General features: G+C 41.7%; 2 protein-coding genes across 4 annotated transcripts; one reads left to right on the forward strand and one right to left on the reverse strand.

The window, feature by feature from the left end:
• Positions 1-662: 662 nt before the first annotated feature.
• LOC112882361 (DNA repair protein RAD51 homolog 4) lies at positions 663-6,992 on the reverse strand. Of its 3 annotated transcripts, none has more exons than XM_025947393.1 (9): positions 6,803-6,992; positions 6,179-6,303; positions 5,945-6,026; positions 5,692-5,827; positions 5,408-5,538; positions 5,244-5,334; positions 3,561-3,631; positions 1,924-2,073; positions 663-1,076 (listed from the first exon to the last, which is right to left on the reverse strand). In XM_025947393.1, exons 1-9 carry the CDS (start codon positions 6,887-6,889, stop codon positions 1,038-1,040), a joined length of 912 nt encoding a protein of 303 aa, XP_025803178.1. In that variant the 5' UTR covers positions 6,890-6,992; the 3' UTR covers positions 663-1,037. The 3 variants fall into 3 exon arrangements, with proteins under 3 accessions (XP_025803178.1, XP_025803179.1, XP_025803180.1); XM_025947394.1 differs by having other exon boundaries at positions 6,179-6,310; positions 6,803-6,917; XM_025947395.1 differs by lacking the exon at positions 3,561-3,631.
• An 86-nt stretch (positions 6,993-7,078) lies between these two features.
• On the forward strand, positions 7,079-12,001 carry LOC112882362 (PRKR-interacting protein 1). Its single transcript, XM_025947396.1, has 3 exons — positions 7,079-7,255; positions 8,025-8,313; positions 11,263-12,001. The coding sequence occupies exons 2-3, from the start codon at positions 8,059-8,061 to the stop codon at positions 11,536-11,538; spliced, it is 531 nt and encodes a 176-aa protein (XP_025803181.1). The 5' UTR covers positions 7,079-7,255; positions 8,025-8,058; the 3' UTR covers positions 11,539-12,001.
• Positions 12,002-14,969: the final 2,968 nt, after the last annotated feature.

Raw genomic sequence — 14,969 nt, forward strand, 5'->3', positions numbered from 1 at the left:
ACTTGGTCTGTTGGTTGGGCTGTGGTTCTTACGATTATACCGGCACATTCTAACTTGACCTGCAGTCAGAAAGGCAACATGGTGATAACATACTTTCCACCTTCGAACCCATACTTCCCCAATATGTCAGGCCAAAAGGTAGACGAGACACGTAATAATTACATGGGCATTTTTCATTAGGAGGACATGTGGATCTCCATCGATCATTAGGAGGACAAGTGGATCTCCATCGTTCATCATAGATTATGTTAATCAGTAGATTCCTACTCCCAGTCCTACGAACAAAACATGGAATAAGTACTCCGCATTAAACACACGCCAAATGAGGGAGCAAGACTAAAAATTAAGGTCCCACACAAAATCCCCTCCACTAACTCACACATATGTACTTTTATGTCCATCAGATTCGGTACAGGGCTGACAGCACAAGGATAAACCACGGTACACTGAACTGACGGACGAAACGCACCGGTCATGATGATCACATGCACCTCGTACGTACCTTTTGTTGGGTCAGATACATCGTACATCATACATCATAAGATACACATGTAGAAGTAGCTACAAGCGCGTGTAGAATGAAGATACATATATATACACACACATTTACAATTTGTTGCAAAGAAAAAACAAAATATCGATATATTTACTCCTTTTGTCCCAAAATAAGTGTAGTTTTAGGAGTGGGTACGAGAATTAAGGAAAGATAAAAAAGTAGAGTGCACATGAAACCAGAAAGGTTAGAGCAGGGAGAGAGATATAGATATAGTTGTATTGGAAAGCGAGAACTACACTATTTTGTATTTTGGGACAAATTTTGTGACAAATTTGAATCCTCAAACTACACTTACTTTAGCACGGAGGGAGTACAAGCAAGAAAAGGTCTACTCCGACAACCAAGTACATATATATACACAAGCTGCTCAACTTGACAGGACATACGAACACCATGTAAAGCCAAAAAGGGAGGCGTTAACTACGGATGACGGGGGCTGGAACCACCAATCATCTGGCTAATGGTCCTCATCTCTGGAAGGTCAGCTGGGTGCCGCAAATTTTGCAGTACGCCCAGAAGCCTGCAATGAAGTAACGAGGTCAGGAAAACCAAGCAACATGAAAGGATGTTGAGCGAGCAGAGACAATTGCTTTGGATCACAGCAAGAATTCTCCCATCTCTCCAAATGTTGTGCAATTCTATTTAGCTATTAAAGATTTCAAAGAGAATGGGCGCCATTTGGCGACAAAGCTAGGCAGCCTTTTTTTCATGCCTCCAAATCAAGTTGGCTATCATTCTTGTTATATCTTGAGCAGCTTGTTCCCATGAGGTAGTGCAAAAACAACACATGGGAGTATGTGAGCAGGAACGACAGGAACCATAATTTCTTCATAAAAGACAACAGCAACAACAACAATGACTTTTAGTCCCAACAGATTGACCTCAAAATCCTCTACTTGGGGTAAGCTGCATATCATTCACCTAACCACTCTTCTCTGCAGTTTCTTTCAGAAGTATAACTAAAAGATGTACCAGGGAGTCTGCTGCTTCCTGCTAGTTTCACATGCCTCTTGTTTCTTTTGAGCAAAAGCTATCTACTGTTGCTGCTGTCACAGCATAAATCGAAACTGTCCGGGACAAAAAATATACGTGCTTATTGAGCACATATATAATATACTTTTTCTAAAAAACACAAACACAATATACTCGCATATGGTAAATGCATGTATGGTGTGTTTATAGCATACTGCTAAAAATCAGATCATGAAAATTCATCTGGTTACAAAAATGGTACTGCTTATTTATTTATTTATTTATTTATTTATTTATTTATTTATTATCATCCATGAAATTTCTACTGGGACAAGCAATACTGCTATGGCAGTAAAAGCTAAAAGAAGTACAATCAAATTTTCAGAGAAAAATACCATTAGTGTGTGCTTCAGCACAGTTGCTGTGCAGATATTATTTTGACATTCACGAGACAACATCAGGCGGACATGTGGAACAGCTTTCCAGCTCTCTCCAAGAGCAGGCTTGACAGCTCCATTGCCAGCAGAAACCATATGATTGGTTACCTGGACATAATGCAAAAGAGTAAATCAACGAATGAATCTAAGAACACCTTTATGTTCCATTTCGCAGTGTTTGCCCAAAGTAAATCTTTTATAACGGTCTGATAAATTGCAATTTGTAAAATCAATTGTTTAAGAAATTTAAATAATTTTTGAATGCCTACAGGATGCCAAGCAGTAATAAGGTAGTGTTCGGTATTCATTTAGTCACCCAACATGTAAGTGATGATACATCCTAAACAGGTTAAACGTTCTCTGCACATGTTGTTGACCCTTTTTTCAGATTATCCGTACATTTTATTACAAGGAAATTGATTTATCATGATTCATGAAGACCAAACGACAAAAATCTTTACACTGGTCCATCCTTGGAGGAATTGAAGGCTTGAAGCCCCACTTAAATACATACCCTCTGTTCCAAATTATAGGTTATTTTGGCTTTTCTTGATACATAGTATTTACTATGTATCTACACATAATGCATATCTAGATGTGTAGCAAATACTATCTATCTAGAAAAACCAAAACGACCTATAATTTGGAACGGAGGGAGTAGGAGCTAAAAAATAGTTCAGATCAGGGAAAGGAGAGTAGAGAAACAAGAGCATTACTGTTACATCACATAATATTTCGTGCATTGACCCCAATAAAAGTACATTATCAAACGACATAAACGAAATCATATTCCTTTTGGACGCATCAAATCTGGGTATTAGGTAATGTTGAACTGTTTAAGCAATGGTCGTAGCTGTGTACTTTTCAAAACAGACCAAGGCCATCTATTTTTTTGTGGCTTCATGCATATCCAGAATGAGAACTCGAGGAAACAAGGTAAAATATTTTCTTGTTAGATCTATTATGAAATGTTGAGCATTTTATTGAAATTTCAAGTATGTCAAATCATTTATTGAAACAAATTCACAGAAGCAGCAGAACTTCATAATAGATTACAGTGGTTGCTCAAAATCAAAAGGGTGAGATGTCCAACCATTCTCTATTTGCGTATTACTTAAAAAAAGTTAGGCGGTCCTGAAGCCAATGTGCAAAGTCTTTCTTCTCTGATAAAATAAGACTAAATAATCTTTAGCATGCAAATTCAGGGCTCTGCTATTCAGCATCATTTTCAAGATAATCTCCGCAATATTACAGTTTCTTATTTTCTCCAAGCATGCAAGTGGTACTACAGAACAAAAATTGCATAGTTTACAGAACCAATTGGATAAAGAAGTTGAATACATGTATTAGCCCAAATTCGAGCTAAAGAGGGGTTGAATCAAGGCCATGAGGTATTCTGCGCATTAATAAGAAGAAAAACACCCAAATTCGAGACAGAGGGGTTGAATCTAGGTGGTGGAGGCATAAATCAAGTGGGCTAGATTTGGTTCCTCAGCATGATATTTTATAAACATAGTTCCAAATGTGCTCATTCCTGAGCATACAATTAGCAGTCATGAACGTTTACCCAAAACTCAAGTTGAAAAGAAAATTACCAGAACAGATAGGTTATGCTCATCTGCTAACTTCTTTAGAATCACTGCCACTGATATCATCATCGACCGCCCTGTTAGTTTATCAATACAGGTTCAGAGGAAAGAATTGAAAGCTACACTTCAAGAATTAATAACGCCTTCCTTTTATTCTTCAATCTGGCAGGAGAACTGCCCGTATTATATTAAGAAATAACGCCAACCTTATAGGAAGAAATGAACTAAAAGGATCTTAACCAAGGTAAATTCATTTTATGACTAGTTCTATAAAGAAAAGTCATGACAAAGTACCGAGAGACGTCATGTGGTGGGCCTTGGAAAAACACAAAGTCCCAACTAAGTATATTACCCTCATCAAGGATATGTATAAGGATGCGATGACTTGTGTTCGAACATGTGATGGCGATACCAGTGACTTCCAAATTAAAATAGGACTACATCAGGGGTCAGCATTGAGCCCTTATCTATTTGCTTTGGTGATGGATGAGGTCACAAGGGACATACAGGGTGATATCCCTTGGTGTATGCTCTTTGCTGATGATGTGGTGCTAGTTGACGAGAGTAGGGCAGGGGTTAATACGAAGCTGGAGCTGTGAAGACACACGTTAGAGTCGAGGGGGTTCAGACTGAGTAGGACCAAGACCGAGTATATGATGTGCGACTTTAGCCCGACTAGGCATGAGGATGGGGATGTTAGCCTCAAAGGTCAAGTGGTGGCCAAGAAGGATACTTTTCGGTATCTAGGATCAATGTTTCAGAAAGATGGAGACATTGATGAAGATGTTAGGCATAGAATTTCAGCCGGTTGGTTGAAGTGGCGGCAGGCTTCTGGCGTCCTCTGTGACAAGAAGGTGCCACAGAGGCTAAAAGGTAAGTTCTATAGGACGGCGATTCGCCCGGCGATGTTATACGGTGCTGAATGTTGGCCTACAAAAAGGCGACATGTCCAGCAACTGAGTGTAGTAGAGATGCGTACGCTGCGTTGGTTCTGCGGGCATACAAGAAGGGATAGAGTCCGGAACGGAGAGATTCGAGATAGGGTCGGGGTGGCACCTATCGAGGAGAAGTTGATTCAACATCGGTTGAGATGATTTGGACATGTACAACGGAGGCCTCCCGAGGCGCTGGTGCGTAGTGGAGTTTTAAAACGGGGCGATAATATAAGGAGAGGTAGAGGTAGACCTAAACTAACTTGGGACGAGACGGTCAAGAGAGACCTTAAGGAGTGGAATATCGCTAAGGAATTAGCTATGGATAGGAGCGCTTGGAGATTAGCAATTAACGTACCTGAACCGTGACCTTTGTTACTTTTTGTTTAACCTCTAACTCTTCCTTTGGCTTGTACCCTTTTTGTGTTTCTTATTCTTATTTTCTGTGGGTTTCATCTCTAGCCTACCCCAACTTGCTTGGGACAAAAGGCTAAGTAGTTGTTGTTGTTGTTGTTGTTGTTCTATAAAGAAAAGCTGAATGATAAACATTTGTTATTAAGTTTATAACTAGATTTATAAGCTATCTTGTATAAACTGCTCAGTACACCAACTTGATTCAGTTCCTACCTCTAATTTGTTTCAAACCTCTCAGCATTTAAGATTAGTCCCTACTGTATAGCTGGAGTGCTAAGTGAAGCTTATGCCATGCCAAAAGGAAAAACAAACAAACAAATTATAGACAAAGCTGCGAAAGTACCTTGTGGATACTTGCCTCCAATGATGGGAGCAAGTAAGGATGATATTGAGTCAATGATAAGCAAACAAACTTTGCTACCACCATTGTTTACCTATTAAGCATGTGCCATTTGAGAGGTACTAACATGAAATCTGAAGTCATATTGAAGACTTTGTTCAACTTGCCTTGTCATTAAGCAGAGAGACTTCAAGTTGATGTAGTACTTCAAACAAAGCAAATATATCAAAAACAGACTCACAGATGATGCTTCTCATGACACTCTTGAGCCTTGCATCCTTTGGCTGCAATTCAAAACCTAGTAACTATAGATCATAAGCTATATATACAACACATGGTAAAGCTTTTGGTAACTAACTGCAAGAACAACTTTCTACCTACATCATAAGAGTGGAAAACCCACAGGATGACAAAAGGAAAGAGCAGGGAAGAAATATGGTTGATTAGCTACCTCTTTGACCAAATAGGTCAGAGATTCCATAAATTATTGTAGCAACGCGACTAGGAGAGAAGGAGTTACTAGTATCCAAGTACATAACCACCCCCATCTGCTTGGCTGCAATATTTGAAGCACAATGTAGACAGACCTGCAATGATGTACATGGAATGGACAATAGCATACTTATTTCCAAGACAATCATGCCAAGTGGTAACCATAACTCCATAGGTATCTTGAGTATAGAAACGACAACTTATTTTCTCACCTGTGTTTTACCCGAAGATGACGGTCCAGTAATCTCTGTTAGCTGACCTTGGCGCAGACCACCTCCAAGTAGTGTGTCAATGCTAGCATCAAAGGGCCATATAAATCAATATAGAGCCCAATCACCAAATAGAGCAATGCAACTTTGTTTCATTCGATCAATAAACTATCCTGACAGGGATCTAAAATGGTAAGTGATGAATAGAGAGCACGATTATGTTTAAGATAGGAGTACCCTTCAAGTCCAGTAGGGAGGAAATGCTTTTTTTCGGTGACGTCCTTGAGCAATTCCATCCCATTCCAAAATCGCCCACACCAATCTTCGGTGGAAGGCTGATCTTGATTCATCATCTTACTATCCTGTATACTATCATATCATCCTCTGAGATGTGTAAGGTCCAGATAGTCTATCCAGGACAAATGCCATGGATAGAATAGGATCAAATAGAGGCACATCAGCACATGGTGATTCGGTGGTATGAAGGTCCCTCACTACCCTAAGTTTTTTGAAAAACTCTCACTACCCTAATGACTATGTGCCCTCTCCTCTGTTGGCTGGCAGTTGCCGCCTTTCATGGTTACTTACGACCTGGCTATGCGATTTGAGATGAATGTTCCGTTACTGTATCTGTTAATATTCAGGAGAACAGCATTCACATGTAAATGTAACCATCGATTCTTCTCCCCCAAACCTTAAGGCGAATCACCGCCCCCAAATGTAAAACGAATTGGCCGACCCAATCCTCTGCTGAATAACTTCTACGAAATATAGCCACAGGTGCGCGCAATGTCATGTATAGCGTGCAACGTCATGTGCAGCGCGTAGAATAAGCAGGACCCGAAGTAGAAGAATGCGGACCTCTTGATCTTGTGGTGCGTTGCGGCGCTTGAGGCCGCAGCCGGATGTGGTGGCTCCTCCTCCGCTTCTGCCACGAGTCGCCGACATCGCCGCCGCCCGCCGGGCAGTTGCTGCCTTGCCGCTTGCCACTTAGGTTTGTGCTAGCGTGAGCCACGCTTTCGTTATTTGATATGGGCCTCTTTTGGTCGTCCAGCCCAGTCTGAAGTTAAGACTCGACTTGCTCGACACGGCCTGCAAGCGTCCACAGACCCGGAGGGGGAAAAACCCGAAAACCCAAAGGCCATCGAGCACAACCGGAGAAGAGGATTTCCTGCCACGGGCGGCGGCGGCGGCGGCGACGTAGGAAGCGTCGGAGGGAGCCCCTTGGGCGGCGGCCACTGGGGCGTCTGGAAGAGGAGTTAAGGAAGATCCAGCAGGGGCACCGCGTGCCCGGTCGCTGGGCTCCACCTCGAGGTGAGGAACTTCACCATCTTCCCCGTGTTCGTTTAGAGTTCTGTACCACCATACCCTTGCCCCACTGCGTATGGGCCATAGAAGCTAGCTAGGGTTAGGGTTGTGTGTATGCCGAAATGTTAATTCACTGCCTGGAACCTCAAGTCTAACTCCAATATGTCAAAATAAGATTACTTCAATGCCTGCATTTTAGGGGCCAAGTCTTCTTCTTGTGGGCCTATGTTTATTGTTTTGTTGGGTTTACGACTTGCTGTAGTTTCTTCAGAGAGCGCAGCTGTGCAAAAAATTATCCTGACTTTTTATGCCGCTTGCTGCTCACTTGTTGGAACAATGGAAAAAATTCTATGCATTTTTTCTTTACTAGAATCAATTTCACTTCCTAGGACCCAAACAAGCCATATTCGATAATGGTCACCCAGTTGTTCATTTTCTGCAATTGCTAAGCTCATCCAATTTTTACATGATTCAAACTTTGCTAACTTCAAGGTATTTTCATTTGTTTCTAACAGGGAATGTTAAACTGCTTGTTAGAAATATATTGTTAGTGCTTTTACATGAAATTCTGAACTTCAAGATTTCCTACATTCAAATCTGTGTATGACTTCACATGCTCGTTGAATTACGTTATTGTGCTCTCTGTGTGCTCCATCTGTTATTTGTTTAAGCCTAAAAGGAACTAGGAATTTCAATCTGCATAGTATGAACGTGATGTTTGAATGCGACCATACTTGACGGAAACACAACATTCATAGGCATTGTTTATGTGCAGGCAGCTTGAAAGACAACTTGAGTTGTATCCTGCAATGGCAACGCCCAACAGAGATAGCAACATGCAGCAGCTAGTCCCTATAGCACCACCAGGAAAGGCTTCTGGCAGTGACACTGGGAAGGAGCTTGTTGTTGTTGATCCTGCAGGAAAGGGCTCAGGAGGAGTAAAACTGCGAGAGGATGATGAGGACCTGGAGGTGAAGCTCAGGCGCATCATGGAGAATGTCCCTGTTCGTGTCAGTAACACATCAGGGTCATCTGCTGGATCTGGCTCTGGTGATTTCCACCAGGTACTCTCCCTCCCTTCCTTCCTATGTTTGTGCATGAAGTATGGACATCTTGTTAAAATTTATGTTTGATGTAAATTTTGCTTGGTCCTTGTGAACTTTTGGGTTACAGTAATCACCTCATGCACTATTGTAGCCTCAATAAGATTTATTTTTCAATTATCATGTGAAAAGATTGATTATATTGTTCGAAAAATTCTGGTACTTTATTGTTTTTCATGAAAATTACCTTATTAAACTAATTAATCTTTTTGTTGTGGAATTCAGCTTTGTTAAATTTTGGCAAACACTTTAGCAATAAAGACTTACAGTAGTTAGCTTATACTGCTGGGAAGCTATAAAAGTACTGATGTTTTACATGGCTATACTCAATATAACAAGACTTTTTTTGGTTTCCCTGATACTAAATAATGTAGATGGTCTAATTATATAAGTTATATCTGTAAATCTTATTATGAAAAAAGAAATAGTCTATCATAATGGAAACCTTGTTGTTGAGAACTAGATGTTGGTGTTAAAGTAGCACAGATTATATGTTTGATATGTATCTTCAAAAAGAACGATGTCATAATTCTTGAATCACAGTAGATGTTTTTTTGTTTACGTTACCAAAATTTACTTAAGAAACAATATCTAAGCTAATATCGTAAGCTAAATGATCCATGTATGTGTTGATTCTCTTTTCACATGATTGGCATAAATGACTGGACTACTAAAACATATCCATTGAATACAAACCTGCTATGCATGCGTTTTTGATGGAGCATGTTTTGGCAGCTTCATTCAACATGAAACTTTGGCATGTTCCCGTATGAATAAACTCATTATTTGGTAGCTAAAAGTGTTTAGATAGGTAGTTGGGACTCGATGAATAGTCCGGGGGCATCATCTGGTATTCTACCTTGTAATAAAATTCTTACTTTGATCCGGAAAAAAAGTCTTGCTTCTTTATCAAATACATACACATATATATCTTTTTACCATTAAAGGACAGTTTTATCAAACAAAGTTTTTTGACTCTTTCATTCAAATGAATTCCAAGGATTATAGTGCAACTTTGTAATACTTTCTCTTATCTAAAATTTAAGTCATTTAAGGCATGAACACTTCTACAAGGTGACACTTGGACTAGCAATTCCCAAAAAATATGCCTTATCAAACAAAAGAATCCATACGACAAATACTTTCAAGATGGATATAGTAACATCAATCTTATTTTACCAATCTATGTGAGGTTTTATATATTAATGGTCAAAGATAAAAAGGCTTGACCAGCAACAATCTAAAATATGACTTGCATTTTTTATCCGAGGGAGTATGTGCAAAGATATTATTTTAGCAGAGATATCTTGTAAATAGTAAGTTCAGAAAATGGGATGAGTCATTCTTTTCCTGTTTAGAACTATTCACTCTAGCATTTTCTGCTTTAGAACTGAATTGCTGTTTGAGCTCTTGTTCTGGAGTACGCTTTTATTTCAGGTTCAACTTTAGTCAGGACTTTTCTATTAGATGTTGAATGATGTATGATATATGCATGTTGTGTGCTTGGAATCATAGTGGCTGATCATGGGGAATATGAGGACAAGGCCAAAGGCACCTACACTTGGTGGTGGAATGGTAGATGATGGAATTTGTGTTTTTTGATGCTAATGAGTGATGACTGTGTAGCGTATATGCCACCCTAACTGTGGCAACTTACTAAAACCAAATGCAATGAGCTGATGAGATAAGATTATGAAGCCAATAACTATATCTTAATTGACTTGGGGTATGTCCAGAGTTGTTATCAACTTATCATGAAGGTTTCCTAGACTCCACATGAGCTTAGGAACTACTTAAGAGTTAAGAAGTGATCCCTCCAATCGGCTGTATCTTAACCTTCTCTTTATTTAGTTCAACAAGATCTTTGAGCTGTCTCTTCAGTTATCCCTAGCTGACACCAGAAATTGCCAAGAGACAGTCTCTTGGTTAAGAGACAACCTATATTCTCTCTTGTTGACCTCTCTCTGATTATGCTGATATGGCAAAGCTAAGACATGGCTTGTGCATGCCCTTCCCTTAAGTGAGACAAGAGTTGCTTTGTCGCACCTTGCAATCTGCAATCAGGCAGCACACTGCTTCCGCACATGAAAGCATAGGAGTTAGCTAGTACTGCTCATTAACTGATATAGGTAATTCTTAGTACAGTGAAAATTGTGGTTGCTGCTCTACTAAAATGGCTGTATTTCTGGTGTTATTGTAATCAACGTTAGTATATGGAATGGCGTGTAGTAGCTTATTGATAATCTTCTTTAGCTGGTGATCATGGTTAATTTTAATTTTGTTTGAAGTGTCACCTGTGTCAATTAGTTTTAAAGATTCCAAGTGACATACTGTGTGCTCTAAAAGAAACGGTGCCACAGCAGACCCTTAATTCAGCAATCATAAATAAGAATTTTTTGGCCTGAAATCTGTGTCATAGCTTGCAACCTTCACCTGGAAATAGTTTATATTACTGGATTTTGTGAGACAGTGTATTACAGAGTAACTCGCAACAATTCAAGGCATTTTTTGTTGGATGTCAGCATCTCGTTTCTTCTTTCAATTAACACTTCAAAGTTTCTGAAAATCATTAGTTCTTTATCTGGTTCACTTGATCCCAGGATTCCCAGAAGGGGGTAAGTCTCTTTCCCTTCAGGGGATATTGGGGGTGTTTCCCCACCCCAAAGGCCTAAGTTATGTATCAGGACATGTCAGATGGTGGGATTGGAAAATCTTGAAACTTGTGGTCGTATCATGCCCTTACGATTCCTTTGCTTTCATGTATTCTCAACCACCTTGTTTATCGAATTTCGTAATATGATTTTTGATTCATATTCCAGTTTAGAAATCATGCAATGAGTGATTTGAGGCTTGAGAATTAGTATGGAAATGCTCGGATCTTTTAACTGTAAAACATTCTTCCTTTTACAGTATCGGCAAATGAGAAGAAGAGAGCAGGATCGGCTTGCACGAATGGATGCTGACTACCAAAAGAGGAGAGAGTTGGCTGAGTTTGAACTGCGGAGGGAGGAGAGGCTTAAGGCAGCTGAGGAGCGGACGGCCAAAAAGCGCCTGAAACGCCAAAAGAAGAAGCAGCGGAAGAAAGAGAAGCGAACTAAAACTGGTAATGATGGTGAAGAACTTAACAGAGTGGAGTCATCTGATGACGATGAAGGTTCGGATGATGATGGCAAGTCTAAGCAATGACACGGCAATTGCATTATAAGATGCTTTTTAGACTGTCGCCATACATTTGACGGAGGGCTACTTGTTTGTTGAAGAAGGAAGCCTGTGCGTGCCTCCCTGGTTGATTGTGAGCGATGAACTAACATCTGGTTTTCCCGTTGTAATTGGCTGAGTCAAGAGGATATATATAACATTTAGAGCTGAGATGGAGAGCACTAGAAATTTGCTGTTAGTATTCCTCATTCGGGGAACTGCCTTGCATCAGTACCTTTTGATCAGCTATTCACATTTTAATCGGAGATGGATAGCACTAGATAGTTTCCAGTTAGTGTTCCTCGTCCAGAGTTGCCATGCATCAGTTCCTTTCATCATCTCCATGTATGCTTCTGGCATGTTATTTGTATCACCGTCTGTTTTGCTTCATGTATTTCTTAAAACCTTGTAAAAGCTTGTAAAAATATGTCTTCTTTTTTCCTCGAATGTAGTTCGATCTGCTAAAGTGTTGCCCCTGTTGGATGTAAGTTTGTGTCTCTTGTCAAGAAAGGCTGTTTTTTTTTCCTGTTGAAAATCGTTCTCAGCTGAGACGCTGTCTTATTCAGACTGACCGGGGTGGAAGTGTTAGGCCATGTTTCGATCATCCCAACTAAACTTTATATGTTTGGACACTAATTAGAAGTATTGAATGATTAGGGTGTGTTTGGTTTAGCTGTGGATTTCTGAAAATCTGATTTCTGAAATCAGCTGTGGGAAAGCTGCTGTGAGCTGACACTTGTGAGAAAGCTGGAAGCTGTTTGGCTGAAATAACTGTCAGCTGTACATTTCTGTAACAAATGTCTGTTACGCCCCTGAGATCCTATAAGGCTGTTTATATGCTAATTAATCGTATGGACATGTAGAAGACCGTTTTGGAAAGAAAAATATTCATGTTTGTTAATATTTGACATATATAATAATTTATACAAAATATATATCCACGTTATAAAAATAATTGAACAATTTCTTTTTTCTATCATTTTTTTCTCTGTATTTCTTTCCTCTTTTTTTCTTTCTATTTTTCCTTTCTTATTTCTTTTTTTCCCTTTTCCCTTCTCCCTTTTCCCGTTCCTTATCCCTTTCTCCTTCCTCCGCGTAGCAGCACGGGGGCGGGTGGCGCGGGGGGCGCGTCGAGGGGCGCGGCGGCGGGGGCGCGTCGGGGGGGGGGGGGCGGGAGGGCGTCGGTAGGGAGGGGCGGCTCGTGGGGGGCCGCGGCGGGGCCGGCGGGGGGGGGGGGGCTGCGGGAGGGCGTCAAGGGGTGGGGGCGGCGGCGGGAGCTCGGGGGGGGGGGAGGAAGAAACCGAACCGATACGTTGTGTAATCGATGGCAGGCGGGTAAATATACGGGAATCGGTAAAAATCTGGTGTCTCACCCGATTCCAAAGCGAACTACGGGAATCGGGTGATTTTTCGGAAGCGCTTGTTGCATCAGAGGTCTTTGGTTCGGATCCCAGATTCTTGGACGCGAATCGGTACCGAGAATCAGAACCAAAGGGACCCTTAGAAGTAGTGAATATAGAGGCTAATTCATGAGACGAATCCATTAAATCTAATTAGTCCATGATTTGATAATGTAGTGCTACAGTAAACGTGTGTTAATGATGGATTAATTAGGTTAATAGATTCATCGTGTGAATTAGCCGTAATTAATTTTTTAATTAATTTATATTTAATACTCCTAATTGGTGTCAAACATGTGATGTGATGGGACTGAAGTTTAGCCACCTGATCTAAACAAACCCGCAGCAGATGATTCTGGCGCATCGGTCAAAGCTTTTCTGGAGTGTGTTGTATGACTTTTGACTCACTTCCGAATAGCCATTACCAACGATCGGGGGCAAAGTGTAATGCCTTGTGGGCTTGTGGTCGACGATGATCGCCGCGACGTGAGTGCGAGACCAGGAATCGATTCGATAGAGGAGGAAGGCAGAGAACCCTGTCCTTGTTTGCTTTCTGTATTTCAGAATGAAAAATAACAAGTCGAGTCTCACGCTACAGGGCGCAGGTTATATTGCTACTGCCACGCAGGGCCCACTCAACACGCTACTCACGCTCCCAGCTTAGCCAGTACGCCTTCTAGTGTCGAACACATCTTCACGCGCCGATCCCGCCGACGCAGCCGTGACATCTCCCTCCGCACGATCACTTGCTTGGGGACCCAAGCAAGAGCACCCGGAAAGCTCTGCTTGACGACGTAGTAGTCTTCCTATATAGCCGATGACTGTGGAAGGGTCGTCCATTTGATGAGCCATCTGAGGAACTGCTGTCCCTCCTTTCTGCACGAGACGTCTGTCCAGGATCTGCTCTAAAATAACTTCAGCAGCATATCCAGCTGAAACTTGGGCAGGTAATTCAGAGAGAGCACCGGAGTGTGGTCCGGCACAAATGACTTTAAGTGGGAGTCATGAAAGATTTGATGAATCATACCGCTATCTGGCAGATCCAGCTTGTATGCTGCTTGCCCAATTTTCTCCAGAACTTTGTAGGGGCTAAAGTACTTCATAGCCAATTTGGGAAATGGCCTATTCACCAGAGAAGATTGTGCATATGGTTGTAGCTTGAGCAGTACAGAATCCCCCACCTGGGAGTTAACCTCCTTTCTCTTCTTGTCTGCATAGAGTTTCATTCGAGTTTGAGCCTTCAGCAGATGTTCCTTTAGCTAGGGCTGGAAACGAGCCGAGCCGAGCCATGCTCGGCTCGGCTCGCCTTGGCTCGGTCATCTAGCGAGCCGAGCCTGGCTCGGCTCGGTAATTTCACGAGCTGGTCGAAGAGGCTCGGCTCGGCTCGTTATCGGCTCGCGAGCCGGCTCGAGCCAGCTCGCGAGCCACAACTTTTATTGCATCACAGATTCACGGATTAAGACATCAAGTGTTTAACAGCAAGAAAAAAAAATGCATAAAGTGTTTAACAACTTTTATTGCATCACAGATTGGGAAATGGGAAGGGAAGTTAGGGTTTAGACGTTTAGCTAATGCCTAATGGGCTTTGACCTTTTGGGCTGGCTGCTGGGTTGGGCACTTAGAGGTTTGGCCTCAGCTCGCGAGCCGGCTCGCGAGCCGGAGCGAGCCGGCTCGGCTCGGCTCGGCGTTTTTGCGAGCCCAGAAAAGAGGCTCGGCTCGGCTCGTTCCAGGCTCGCGAGCCGCTCCGAGCCGAGCCGAGCCGCTCCGAGCCCGAGCCGAGCTTCGAGCCGCGAGCTTTTTTTCCAGCCCTACCTTTAGCAAACCCAACTGCAACTCTCTGTCAGCCACAAATTCAGTCACTGAAGGGTGAGTACCCTGTGGTATGGTTGGACTCACCCTAAAGTTGGATTATAACCATACAAGGCCTTAAATGAGGAGCATCCTTAGGCTGTATGAAAATTAGTATTATGCCAAAACTCTACTTGAGCTAGCCATTTCTTACACTATTTGGGAGAATCT

This window comes from Panicum hallii, chromosome 2, assembly GCF_002211085.1.
Source record: "Panicum hallii strain FIL2 chromosome 2, PHallii_v3.1, whole genome shotgun sequence".
Taxonomy (NCBI): Eukaryota; Viridiplantae; Streptophyta; class Magnoliopsida; order Poales; family Poaceae; genus Panicum; species Panicum hallii.

Coding starts and splice junctions, on each gene's coding strand:
- LOC112882361 (XM_025947393.1), bottom strand. CDS start 6,889: ATGTCGGCGACTCGTGGCAGAAGCGGAGGAGGAGCCACCACATCCGGC. Junction 5,335..5,407: donor TCTCTCTGCTTAATGACAAG/GCAAGTTGAACA, acceptor CATGCTTAATAG/GTAAACAATGGTGGTAGCAA. Junction 3,632..5,243: donor TGGAGGCAAGTATCCACAAG/GTACTTTCGCAG, acceptor ATAAACTAACAG/GGCGGTCGATGATGATATCA.
- LOC112882362 (XM_025947396.1), top strand. CDS start 8,059: ATGGCAACGCCCAACAGAGATAGCAACATGCAGCAGCTAGTCCCTATA. Junction 8,314..11,262: donor GCTCTGGTGATTTCCACCAG/GTACTCTCCCTC, acceptor TTCCTTTTACAG/TATCGGCAAATGAGAAGAAG.